This window comes from Larus michahellis, chromosome 2 (genome assembly GCF_964199755.1).
Source record: "Larus michahellis chromosome 2, bLarMic1.1, whole genome shotgun sequence".
Classification (NCBI taxonomy): domain Eukaryota; kingdom Metazoa; phylum Chordata; class Aves; order Charadriiformes; family Laridae; genus Larus; species Larus michahellis.
In genome coordinates this window covers 124,905,161-124,919,658 of record NC_133897.1, presented here as the reverse complement: position 1 = coordinate 124,919,658, position 14,498 = coordinate 124,905,161, and the positions used below count along the sequence as shown (strand labels likewise).

The 14,498-nt window shown below is 36.8% G+C and overlaps 1 protein-coding gene across 7 annotated transcripts in view; it reads right to left on the bottom strand.

Annotated features, from left to right (window-relative positions):
* SNTG1 (syntrophin gamma 1) overlaps positions 1 to 14,498 on the bottom strand; it is a 352,251-nt gene that overhangs the window by 102,910 nt on the left and 234,843 nt on the right. For all 7 annotated transcript variants that reach the window (XM_074577005.1, XM_074577004.1, XM_074577003.1 and 4 more), the window contains 4 exons: positions 11,566 to 11,668; positions 10,079 to 10,161; positions 6,402 to 6,532; positions 756 to 885 (listed from right to left, as the gene is read on the bottom strand). In XM_074577005.1, the coding sequence (XP_074433106.1) occupies positions 756 to 885; positions 6,402 to 6,532; positions 10,079 to 10,161; positions 11,566 to 11,668 (447 nt within the window). The remainder of the gene's footprint in view (positions 1 to 755; positions 886 to 6,401; positions 6,533 to 10,078; positions 10,162 to 11,565; positions 11,669 to 14,498) is intronic.

Below are 14,498 nucleotides of genomic sequence, written 5' to 3'. Positions count from 1 at the left end.
TTCCGTCTTATAACTCAACTCAAAATAATGGAGTTACCCATGTGTTCTGAATTTTTTGAGGAAAAACAGGAAAGGTATCATATAGACTTCCACAGGAAAAGCTATGTGTCATCTATCAAATGCGAAACATATCCTAGGCAGGTCCAGAAGACTTGCTGGTTGAACTGACTAGTAGTTTGGCAAAACTTTTGCATAACATTTATTCTTGCTTCAATTAAAAGAGATATCTATCACACAGGATCAGATCATAGAAGTACAGTGCATGAAGCATAAATGCATTTAATCTGTGTTGATAACAAACACATCTGTATCTGTAACACAGAAGCACCTTGCCATTCTCCTTAAGGTAAACGATACCTAACAGACCTACTATGTAATTCAGATCTGATTACACCAGTCTTCATACAGATGTGCTTTCTCAAACTACCAAGAAATGTTTTGCTTTTATATGTTACCCATCACACCTGGCTTTCTCCTGTGTGTCTGGTCTTTGTTTCTAATGCTAGCTGGTATTGCTAAGAAGCGAATAACTGATAGCAATGAAGTGAACTATATGACTCTAGGGGAGAATATTTTCCCATTCAATGATTTCTCACAAAGTCTGATTTGATGACAAACTTGAGTTGACTTCTCTCAGACAGCCTCAAGCATTGTTTATATGCAGATAATTCTCTGTGTGAACCCATTAGGCTTTTATGACAGTTATAATCAAATATGATTGGGAAACCTTCTGGCTTACTTGGATCCATACTTACATTGTGCTTTGTGAGGTTGGAAATGTTACTCGCTATTGCTTGTAGCCAGTCGATACAGTCTTCAGCAGAGAGACACTGAATTATTCCACTGCAAACCCCATCCACAGCAATTACTTGGAACGCATTTTGCCTATAGACATGTCATAACAGATCAGGTCAGAAGAAAACTTCATCTGTTCTAGCATATCATCTTAACAATACTTGTAGAAATGCTTTTCTTTCAACTACAATGAAGGTCAGCCACTGAACGCTGATAAATTGCTGGTTTTCCTGTTTTGTAAATACCTGACATATTAAAAAGATCATGCTAAAAGGTCAACTCAGACTACATTAAGTTTCCGTAAAGCTATTAAAAAATTCCATAGGCTAGCTCCACAGAACCTTTACCAACACTGTGTGACTTCGGAAGCTAAACAAGTGAAATAGCTGATGCATACCAGAGAGTTAATACTTTAATACTGCAGATCACAGAGAAGGAAAGTGTGCATTGGACACTGTAGGCAATCATTTGAGAAATTAAGTGGATTACAGGAACTTTTTCTCAACAACTTTTGTTTCATTTTTCTAATACCTTGTTTAAATATGGTAAGATTCCTGTCTGAATACCCCTTGTTGGCTGCTCTTGGTTACAGAGTTTTGATCCTCTTCTAAACTACTGGTAGAAAAGATGGAGAATTCAAAATCGATCAGGTAGCATTAATGATTTTTCCAATTGTGTTTCTGAATTCTGTATCATTAGCAAAATACACTGGAATGCCAAGAGACATCCAATGACAATCTGAGCACCTACGCAGTAATCTGTAATGCATTATAGACTGACTTTCCACAGCTGAGTGCTGAGCAACTATAGGACAAGAGAAAACTTTCAGATGCTAAAGTAGTAGCAAACTTAATTTCTTCAGTAAATAGCCTTCTTGGCTAACAGCCTTTGGAAGGCTTACAGGTCTCCGGCTTCAGAAACAAAAAACCTCAATATTAATCCATAATCCAGAGTAAGAGATTACTAAACATACAGAGAATACCAAATTCCACCGCTGGCGTTCAGCTACAAACCCATCCGTTAATGATCAATTCATGATTTAAAATTACGTACATCATTTAGATTCTTTCAGAATGGCTCAGGAAAAGTGAGTGCTATCTTCAGTGTAAAACTGAGTGCCACTAATGACAGTTTCTGATATCTCAGGACAGACACCCATTCTGCAGAGGCTGGTTTTTTTACCTCTTGAAATTATATTCTAGTTGTGTAGAATGTTGAGATAGTATCTGTCTCTACCATAAAGGTCTTTGCTGTATCTGTGTCAAGTGGAGGCTTTTCCTTCAGTTAAAAGCATTAAAAATGAATTAGAGCCATGCCTTCGCTTTGAGAGTCCCATCATGAGAACTAGCTCTTAGAGGAGAAAAAGGCTTATCTATCCTAATATGATCATGCAGAGGCCCGTATTTTATCTAAATCCATCAGCTAACTTATCAGTTTAGTTGCCTATTCACACGGGTAGTGATTCTTCCTTAAAATATAAAGGTACAAACTGAGAGCTACTTCTTTCAATGACTCATTTTCACAATAATTCAAGCAAATTTTTTGAGGAAGATTTATTCAAAGCATCTTCAGGTAATATAGCTAAGCATTTGCTTACTATATCCTTTATTTTAAACGGCTATAAATATAAATAGTAATTTCTTCCAGAATAAAATTCTAACTAAGCCTTTACATAATGAGTGTAACATGATGCTCAGACAAATTTTTTTACTACATGTTTTAAGAGAAATAGCATTATTTTCATGACTCCCCTTCTTTCTGCTCAGCCTATCGTACACCAAATTAGGAATCCAAGAAATCTATTAACGTGTGACACTAACCTGCACGAGCAAAGAAACCCCAGTATGTTCCAGAGTCATTCCTGATGGAAAAATTTCCCTTACATTACAAACACAGTGAATCTGATGCATTTGGGGCATCAGACTGTTCCTACTCTTCTTAGGTGTTTGATCTGTGCAAACACAAAACCATTCATCCATAATGTTCTTGCCCAAGTATCAATAAACACATATTATAGGATGCAATACTACCTAATAAATTACTTCTGAATGTGCCTGGGCAGTATATATCCTTAACCTTAGATTATTGCATTAGTATTTTCTTGAATTAATCTACTAGTCAAAGTCCATACTACCACAGAAATCTGAAAAAAAAAAATGTATTAAATACGTGTTTTGTATTAAATAGAACAAATAGTAGATCAATCACTTTATAAACCAGCAAAAAAGTTAAGACCAGATGAATTCTTATTCAACTACACTTCTCAGGTTCTGTGCCTTCTGGAACTCAAGAGTTATATTTGAAATTAATAAGCTTTCCAAGATTAACCTGAATGCCCTCTGGAATTTTATATTAATACCCTCTGGAATTCATGTGTCTCAAGCATCCTACTAGAAAAGCTAGAATACAATTATGAAGCATAACAGTGTATGTGACAATGATATGATGTATTTCTGTGCTAGTCTACAGTGAAAAGAGACTTGCAAATATGAACTACATAAAATTGAATTAATTAAATTCCATTTGATCTTCCTTTCTTATATTATTTTCAATATCCTTTCCTTAATGTTGCTCTTTATAACAATCTTTTTTAAAAATTATCTACCTTTGTCCCAGAAGAAATTTTGAGAGGCAGTCACATTTTGGAATGTTTACGCTCATTTAAAAGACTCTTATAAACTGTCTTGCTAGCAACGTAAAATGTCGGTTCTATGCTTTTTTGAAGAAAACCACTCTTCCTCTCTCATATTTACACTGCTTTTTTGTTTCCTTCCTCTTACTTCCTCACGTTAGGCATCACAGAAGGACACAAGGAGAAAATTATCAGAGTAGTTATTCACAGTTTGAGTATGAATTCAGGTATTTTGTTTTATATGAATATACTTTTAAATTTACTTTCTGGAAATTCAAATCTCAGGAATAACATTACTGCCTAAAAGTCTTTCTCTGTAATGTACAAGTTCTATAAGCTTCACTTTAAACTTGTGTTTTATTGATACAGAAGACTAAATTTTAAAACCCTAGATCTATGAATAGTTGAATATGTCCTAATTTTCCATGTGAGTAGTTCTACTCAGTTCAATATCTTATCTGAAGTATACAGCAGAACAGATCTCAGATTTGACTGTTACGATTTTAGGCCCTTTCTGCTTCGTGCTCTTAATTATTTCTATTTCAACCATTGTTGAACACCGAGCTGAAGGTTTTCACAGAATTTAATAAAAACCCTCCTGCGTCTCTGGTGACTATATCCTGTTCCCTTTCAGTTCAGCCAATAAACCGTTGTAGCCTTTGGTTTACACCTTGACTCTCTGGACCAGCCATTGTTCCTTAATAGAAAAAGGATCATGGAGCCATGCAAATATGATTTTGCTATTACCAGTCAAAAGCTGCAGGCTGTTTTTAGCTGTACAGTTATGTAGTGGTGAAACGACTATTGCCTAACCTGCTTTAATTTCAGCTCTTCTTTTCAGCTTCTTCTTTTCAGCTTCTTCTTTTTACAAGAAGTCACATGGAAAGACACGGGGTAATGGGTACAAGCTACGCCAAGGGAGATTCCAATTGGACACAAGGGGAAAATTTTTCACAATGAGAAAAATCAGCCATTGGAATAATCTCCCCAGGGAAGAGGCGGATTCCCCATCACTGTACACACTCACAACATTCAGCTGGACAGGGTGCTGGGCCATCTTGTCTAGACCATGCTTTTGCCAAGAAAGGTTGGACCACGTGATCCTTGAGGTTCCTTCCAACCTGGTATTCTATGATGATTCCTCTTTCTGTAGTTTCTGGGGGAGATCATAAACCCACCCCTGGGGACAGATGATATCACTTGACTGTAGTACCCATTCCAGAAATATTAATGAAGCTTTTTCTGTATTAATTGGGTACTTTTACATGTATTTGAATGGAAGAACAGGAAATTTAAACCGCTAATGCCTCATGAGCCATCAGGGTATAGCATAACACACTATTCTTCCCAGACTCACACATCTCAGCTGGCAGACAAGAAGGCTACACAGGAAAGCCAGAGTTTATTCCAGTTAATAAGGCCTCACAGCCTCACAAATAAGTCCCTTGTGCTTGTTTTAAGAGTTAATGTTTCTGATGGGTTAGAAGAGGAAGTAATGGAGAAACACGCTCTATAACTGTAGACAGCTGTCCTCCAGTTAATGACTTACATGCTGTAACTCACAGAATTTTTTTAGTTCAATGTTAACAAATTCAATGTTAACAAATGCAAAGTAACACAGATAAGAAAAAATAACCTTAGCTATATGAAAGCAATAAAGAACCTTATTGTAGCTATAAACACTGCGTAAAGAAATGCAAGAGTTACAACAAATAACTCTCTGAAAACCACCACCTTAGCGCTCAGTGACAGTTAAAAGGCTATTACAAAGTATTAGACAAGAACAGAGAAAAAATGGAAAACATCATTATGTTTTATTAAAAATCAAGAGGGATCCTCTTTGCAGTCCTGATCACCTTGTTTCATAGAAGATATGTTAGAATTACAAAAGCAACAGAGAGAACAGCAAGGATAATCAGACCTACAGAAGGGTTTCCCTAAAAGGAGGTAACAATAGGGATCCTTCAAACTGGAAAACAGAAGACAGTTATCTGAAGTTATAAAAACGTAAATCAAGAATGCTTATTTAGCATTTCCCTTGATACAAGCATCAGGGCCCAGACTCCACCCTCTTCCCCCTCTTCCTCCTCCTGGGTGCCTGGCTGCCTGTGCTTGAGGCCAGCTCTGCCATGGTATGGCCGTGGGATGTGAGATCAGGCTGCTGTGAAAAAGCTTGAGGGTAGGGGGGGCTGGCTCCCCCTTCACTTAGTAGCTGAGTATGAACTCAGGCTCTTGCCTTTGGTCCTCACCAGAGTTTGGTTGCAGCTATGTCTGTGCCTGGACATGTATCCCACTGATTCGGACCTGACCTGTGGGGTGAATTCTTAGCCTGACCTGAGCCCCGCTTTACCATGATGGATTCATCTGAAGACCAGCCCTAGGCCTGCTCTGCTACTCCCCCAGGGACAGTGGGATGGGGCCCTTGTCTGCATGGACACTGCCTCGTCCAGCCTCGCTGCCACCTTCTGCTCTTGTCTTGCCTTCCCCATGGGGCAGCCAGCCCTTGCTGCTCCCAAACAAGCTTATTTTGCACACTGAAGTTATCAGGTGAGAGATTTAATGCAAACAAAAAGAAGTACATTTTAAAAACGTAATTACATTGCAGAACTCAATGCCACAGTGCATTAGAAAAAAAGCTATTAAAAAAAACAGCTTTCAAAGAAGTTTTTGAGCACAGGAGCATTAACAGTTATTAAATATGACGACCTACATGCAATCTCAAAATAAGAAAATGTGCTGACCACTAGATGAAAGTAGGAAGATCACACGTCTTCCCCATATACCTGGTCCTGGCTGACATCAGAGCAGAACATGGGCTGAGGTGGACCTAGATAGACCTTTATGAAAGCTCCTATGTTTCATGTCTCTGACAGCTGCGGTAGAACTAATAATGCCCTTCCTCTAACAAGGCAACTCCCTAAGACATCTATCTGTCCACCAAGAAGTCAAGTTTCAACTTTCTGAACTTCTTTACCTGCACAAATCTGATCCTGGAAGGTATTGGGAAAACCGTGAATGAAGAAGTGGAATTAATCGGAGATCGCACCACCTTTTTTCCCATCTAAGTCCTGGGGATGCTGGCCATGAGGAACATGATAATGTATCCTGAAAAACATTAAAAGGTCCTTCTCAGTTTTGGGCTTCATTATAAGCACTCAGCAGATTTGAAAAGAGAGAGATAGACTTCAAAGATTTTATATTTCATTTGGCATCGTGTTCCACTTTCCCCAAATCATTTGTCATCAGTTTTAGCTAGCACTGGAGAGATTCTTCACTTTTTCTCACAAATAAAACAAATCTATATGAACCTCAACATCAATATGCTTAGAGTGAGTGTGAGGAACAATATTCTAAAAACTGAGGGAAAATAGATTGTGTCCTTTTTTTGAAATGACTAGTCGTGAATAGAAGTGAATATTTACTGCGTATCACATCATCCGCCACTGTTTTATACCTGTACCCTGAATAAAGATGATCTCTAAATTATTCGCTATACAACCATAATTCAGTTGTTTCCTGTGGCGCCAACATGTTTACATACATTATTCTAATGACATCATCTCAAAACCTGTTAATTGTGAATGGTATTTAACATATGACGACAATTTTTTAGTCAAAAATACATGCTTATGATGAACATTTTAATTTTACCTATTTACACAAGACATTACTTATATGAAAACTGAACTTTATCATGTCTATGATCATATCTACAAAGAACGAGTAATTAATTATCTACAGTCTAATTTCACCAGTATTTTTACAGAATATAGATTTGGATGAGAAATCCTTATAAAAAGTGAAATGATCAACATTTATTTTTAAAAATCCAACAGTTGTTCCCTTCTGTATAAAATGCTTTACAAAACAAGTGCTAGTATTGATGTTATTTTTCTGAAGAAGCATGATTCTCACTGAAATGTATGTAGTACTTTTACTATATCAGTAAAATTGTACTTGCTGATCCTGCATCATTTACAATGTTTTAATCTCAGACTTCATATTTTTTTTTACCCATATCTTCCATAAAATAAATACTACAAAAATTGAGTACACCTTGTATTTTTTAGAGTGTGATTTTTGTGTAAGATCTATGGAATTATAAAGCATTTTCCTTTTACTTATAAGTTCATATATCTTTTATGTATATAAAATAAAAGATCACTACGAACATCAATTTAGCTGAACAGAAGGTTTTTCATAAGTAGATTCACTTATTTAAAACCTTGAATCTCTGAAGAAACCTTTCATAGATTTCATCCAAATAACTAAATGATTGGCTGGGAAGACTAAGCTAGGACATTGTTTTAAACATTGTTTTGAATTTTTAACCTTTTCTATCTGCTTTCAGGAACCTTTTCTCAGCTGTGATTAAACTTGAGGAAAGAGCTGAAATGAGGCAAAAACTTTATATGCAAACCGTAAGCCTAGAACTGTCTGCAACAGAAATGCTCACCCTACCTTTAGCCTGCATAACACTGAATTGTAGGCAAAAGACCAAAACCGGTCCTGTCTACTCCAATTTCTGAATCAGAAGTCTCCTTCATGTGAATCACCAAGGCTATTAATTAAGAAATAGACTATAACCATAAGTCATAATGCATTCTAGAGAATTTTCTGAGAAAAAGGAAGGACCATGACATGAGAGTTGCACATAATTTAGGAATTCATACAGATGTCTTATTTGGTTTTATGAAGCATTCTATTCGCATTACAAGGGGACATCTGAGATAAGAACCACATCCTAGTCTTCAGCAGAAGAATTTAATTTAGGGTGAACTATAGAATCACGATGTCTGATTGTATTATTTAAACTGAGAGAAAAACTCAGTTTCAGTAAATTATTATCAGTTCAAATAGAAACTGTAGATAATTTAGGTCAGTTTCGACACCTGCAGAAATAGGATTCTCTAATGGAAGCATGGTTTTTATCCTAAAAGCGGAGTTAGATATGAAATGGCCAGTAAAATCATTTTAGGATCTGCTGCAATGCATACATATATAGACTGTTTAGATAAGTCTGCTTCTGATGTTTTTGCACTAGGTATTTATATATATATATTATCAACCTGTATTAAGTCACCAATTTTACTGTTTTTATCCAATTTTTACAAATTCCAGCTGCCATGAAAGTGTATCAAATCTAAAGGTTTTCCAGATTATAATCAGGTTTAAAATCTGTGCTATTCATTTTTAAGTCTCTGGGCTCCTATTTAAAGCCTTTATCAGTGAAGTATGAAATAATAAAACAAGCCAGAAATTAAAACCAGCAAAGTCTACTGAACAGTGCTTACTTTTTGGGTTTTTTTTAATATATTTGTAATAATTATGCAGTACATTGGTTTATTTATTCAGTGCTTTTTATTTTATCTCAGTATTTTCACCTATGGGAAAGCCAAATATACAGCAAAAACCCCTTTAGAACTATATAAAACAATGGAAAAACTGCATTTCCTGACTAAGAAAATTGTTACTGCAGTTCAAAGGTATCTTTTACTAAAAATATGATCAGACATCTGTAGCATTTCAGCCTAAAGAGACTTTTCTCCATAGTGCTATCATTCTTCAGTAAGATTTTAAGTGTAAGTTACTAGAAGTAAAATGCTCTGACCTTAAACACAGTCAAAAAAATGCACCTAAACCATCCTTTGCCAAAAGTTTTAGGTAATGAATGAAATAAAATAATGGAAAAAAATTCTGAAAAAGTTTTCTACTTTTTCTTTAGATATATGTGCTGGTTTTGTCTGGGGTAGAGTTATTTTCTTCATAGTAGCAAGTATGGGGCTGTGTTTTGGATTTGTGATGAAAACAGTGTTGATAATACAGGGATGTTTTACTTCCTGCTGAGCAGTACTTGCACAGACTCAAGGCCTTTTCTGCTTCTCACAGCGCCCCAATAGTGACCAGGCTGGGGGTGTAAAAGAACGTGGGAGGGGACACAGCCAGGACAGATGACCCCAACTGACCAAAGGGATATTCCATACCATGTAACGTCATGCTCACTATATAAAGCTGGGGGAAGGGGGTGACCGTCGGAGTTAAGGCGTTCATCTTCCCAAGTACCCATTACATGTGATGGAGCCCTGCTTTCCTGGAGATGGATGAACATCTGCCTGCTGATGGGAAGCAGTGAATGAATTCCTTGTTGTGCTTTGCTTGTGCTCATGGCTTTTGCCTTATCTATTGAAGTATCTTTATCTCAACCCACAAGTTTTCTCACTTTTACAGTTCTCTTCCCCATCCCACCAGGGGGGAGCGAGGGAGCAGCTGTGCAGTACTTAGTTGCTGTCTGGGGTTAAACCACGACAATATATTTTAATTTTAATAATTTTAGTACCTATGTTAAATAATAGATAATCTAGAAGAATATCTGAAAATAATCTAGAAGAAAAAACTTTCACAAAATCCCTATTGCCCAGATAAAAACAGTAATCATATCTATCAAGGCACAATCTCAGCTGGTATAATTCCTCATAGTTTAATTCACAGCCATAATATCTGGCAACTCTTTTGCCCCCCTGTGGAACTGTTTATCTCCAATATTAATTAGAGCTCCTCCCATGTTGCTGTCCTTTATTAATTACTTCCACTTAGCTATTATAGTATTATTATTCTTCTGTGTAATTCCATCAAAGAAATATAAGCTTTTACCGTGTTGTTGGGATGGTAGTTGAGATGCAAACCACTGTCACACAGGGGAGAGGATGTGCCACTGCTTTGGTCACTGGGGGCACCTAATGAAAACATGATTACACAAAAAAAAATCTTCATTAATCTTCATTAATCTATAATGCTATAATTCAAATTTTTGTTTGTATATATGTATTCCCCTTCCCCCATGTCATGTCTGACTTTCATTTACTTTCTCCATTCAGCCAGTATCTGTCTTCTGATTTGAGTGCCTTTTTTAAACTGAGTAGAGTCCCAAGAGTCCCCCCCCGGTGCTTTGCTTAAAAGAGTTAATAATCTGTTTAGTGAGAAAAAAAAACCCAAAGGTTTTTGCAAATTTGATAATAAAATGAAAGTGTGTACCTCCTCACTGGGTTTTCACTTGAAGGAACTAGTAAGATAATAGTTTTGTTAGTCTTGATGAAGTTTACAGTTCAAGCTGTTCTTGTAACAGTTTAGGAAATCGTAGTGCTACAACTCAGAAGTAACATGATAGGATTGAGGCAAATGTATGTTTGTGTGCGTTATTCAGGGTACACTCTGGTATCACAACCTTTCATAAAAGAGACAAGTGTACTGGGATACATTTTTATTTTAGAATATGGTGTTCTAAATTTTTTCTTGTCTCACCAGAATTTAATACCTAGGCAAAAAATAAAGACAGTATTTCAACAAATGATTGTATAAAGAATTATTTAATAATTTAGTTTATTTAATTCCTTCTAACTTAAAAGGCTAAAAGCATTGAAATCAAACATTTATTGTTTTGTTGCTTAAAAATTAAGCAATTCATTTTACCCTCTTAGGAGCAAGAAGCAGAAGGAAAGCAGCAGTGACAAAAGGCCAACATATAAATATGCTTAGATATGCTGCAACTGTCTATAATTATGCACCCACACTTACAATTTAATATAATTAAAGGAAGACAGCTGCCTCCATACGTCTCTCATGGGGCTAGCTGACTAAAACTCGGTTGGATTTAAACAAAATACTAATCATTCCAGAGTAATTTATTTTTAGGTAGACAGACACCTCGACCAAAGGCTCTGAATTTTAAATGGTAAAGTTAAGCCCTCTAAATATACACACACAAACTCATTTTCACATTTACAAGACAAAACTCTTTCAGACTAAAATGTTATCTAACACTGCTTGAAGAAACTCTTTTAAATACTCTGCATCAGGATGTGAGCTACTGAAAATTAATGGAATTCCACTGCCTTACCTGCAACTTCGCTGATTCACACCAGCCAAATGCCTGGTGATCTGTTTTTCAAGCAAAGATAGCAATTTTTTGCTTGAGGTGAATGTTAGTAAAAGACCTGGCAATACAAGCAGCTCATGTTCAGGCAGCAATGCTGACCGAAAAAGCTGCTGTCAATCATCTTCAATGCACAGTAGGTTCAGAAGCTGCAAACATTCATGAGCATTGAATTGAGTTTTCTTTTGGCCAAGTAATAAAGGCTTACATGCACAATCTTCATTCAGTGGCAGTTTCAGAAAAGCAGGCGCTCTTTTCAGAAAGGACACAGTTAGGGTCACTTCTTCCCCTGCGTTGCGAAGGACCTGAACCTGGAAGAGAAATACAGACAGGACACCTTGAAACAGATGTATGACCAAAATCCGTTAGCAAATGTAAGTAATGCCACACAGCTTTCACATACCAGAACATAACTGATCAGTGATTTATTGCAATGACATTTTTTTAAAAAAAGAAAGGAAGACGTAAAGCTTGCTATATGCTTGTCTGTTGTGTTTCCAGTCTCATATAGACTCTCCCCGAGGTTCTCATAAATCCCCAATCAAAACATTGGCAGTAGTTTCCACAGCTGTGCCTTAATCCTAGGAGTAAGTCTTTCCAACAGCCAGAGTTAAATTTAGCCAAAGCACTCCAGCATGGATGAGAGACCTAATCTTCCTTACAGCAACAGAGGAAAAGTACCTATTTTAAGCCTCAAGTCTTAGATAAGCACAAGCTTGGGTTTTGCCAAAGGGTGTCTTGCATTTTGGAATGCATAAATCACCTGTCCAGCTGTGAATGCTTTCAGCCTTCCAGTACTCTCCCACAATTGCTCCTGCAGCTCTTGGTCACGCCTTTAGCTTTTGTGTGGTATGGCTGACAGACACCTCAAGACGCACAGCAGAGAAGGGGAACCCCAGGCACCTCCCCAGGGTGGCACAAAGAAGGCGCAAAAGCAACTAAGCAAAATGCTATGCTTAACAGCAGAGGAATAACATTTGAATCGTTTTATAACATGAGAGCCAAGAACCATCAGGTCACATAACCCTGTTTCGGAGAACAACCGTTTCCTGTTCTTCTGGCTCTATGACTTCAAAACTCTTCAAGGGCTGATTTAATTTGGGCTTACAAAGGCAGAAGATTGCACCATTCCTTTCTCTGAGTCACTGCACTCACACTGTGCAGAGAGCCAGCTCGCTGGGAGCAGCGTTCAGAGAGATGTTACACAGTGACATATTAGACAAACCTTTTAAACTGGCATATATCTGTTCCCTTTCTTCTGTGTTTTTGTGGTAGCTGGGTAACACACAAGTAATCCTTCTGTCACGCTGCTGCTTGTGAGAAAGCCTTGTAAATAATTTATGGAGGATTGCTATTCTTTAATCTGTACCCATCAACAACCTATCCTACAGATTTAGTTACATACATGCATGTAACTACACGCATGGATGCTTTCAAATGGAATCACTGCATTAACTTAAAGGAATTCTTCAAGAAAAAAATGTTGACTTTGCCTTTAAACACAATACTTCCTACTTCACACTGTTGCAACAGAGGAGTGATAATACGATGACAGAATATTTAATTCAGTATCCACTCTGAAATTTTAGTCTCTTTATTGTTTAAAAGACCACAGTGGTTGTCAAGGCAGAGTTTGCAATTTAGAGTGTATTTAGATGTATGCACGCAAATAAACACACACGCACACACACAAATCACAACCAATCTCATCAATTTAAACTGCTTGCCAAAAACTTCATCTGTAACATGAGCCTCTTCGACAAGCACTTCCCAATTCTGGTATGTTTTATACCTTAGAATTCGTAAGCAGTACTTATGTCATAGAAACAAGATGACTTGTAATCCATGGAACAGTAGATCAAGACTCTGAAGTCCTGAATTCCATCAGAGAAACCATACCATATCCTCAGCCTTCATAGAAAATTCATCCTTCCCCTCTCTTATGGAGCAGTCACACTGTTCAGAGTAGTCATAGCCAAAGCAGAAACTGACAGGCATGTATTCTCTGTTGAAATGACAGATGTGGAGAGACAAAGTGCAGGAAAAATACAGCTACCCTCTGCCTTTTTAAAAATAGTTCTTTTTTACTCAGGAGTCGGGAAGAAATAAGTGGAGAAGTTAACAGCATTACCAACTTTAATTTATATAAAGTCACCTTTTAAGATACCTAAGTGAATATCATTTGTGAAAGAAGCTGAGACAGTAAACTGTGCCCCTAAATCTTTCTTCTTCCAAGAGTAAAACAAGACACAAGTCTACATTATTTCATTTGATAATATATTGTTCTGTAAAAGCTAGAAGTTACCATAAGTAGTCTACTGTGACCTTGTTCTCTAACGTCTCTCCCTCTCTCTCAAACCTTTTGATCTCCCAGGATGAAAAATTTAAGCTGGAACACAGTTTTGTTGAAATCAGCAATACTTATTTCACTGAAGGGTGTGAAGCATATAATCCAGAAAGTGACTAGCTTTTGTCACGCAGAGTGAAGAGTAAAGAGAGATAAAAGATTAAAAAAGAAAACTACCAGGTAATGATTACAAGAGAGAAGACGAGCTATCGATCCCATTTCACTTACTTTCTAGCCCTTAACAAAGCCATTCTGGGAAATAAGGTTAGCTGAAGAAAATGGGATTTTTAATTAAATTTATTAATTGTCTCTTTGTAGCTTTCAGCTGAAAGCTTTACTGTTATTTTACTTTTTTTTTGGCCTGCATTTTACATAAGAAATGAGCAATTACTGAGGTGTTTTAAATCGAGTATGCCTTATAGGATTCACTTGCTTTGTGTCCTCATTCAACATGTACACCATGCCATACTGCTGCTCTTCCATGCAGAAAGAGAAGGAGGTTCAATAGGAAATCTACTCTTGCTGAGGAATGTTTTTAGTGGAATACCTGAAGAGTTCATGTTCATGAATGGAAAATTGATAGCTTTTACAAAAAGAAGGTAACGGCCAAAAGTAATGTGACTAACTCTTACGGATAGTTATGTCTATGAAAAAAGAACATACTTGAAAACAGGGAGTCAAACAGTTTGTCTGGAAGATATGATACAGTATGAGTTTCTAGATTTTTATAGACATGAGTGGAATTCTACCAATAGTCAGAGATAGGGGTATATTAATTAGTTCTTCTCTCTTCC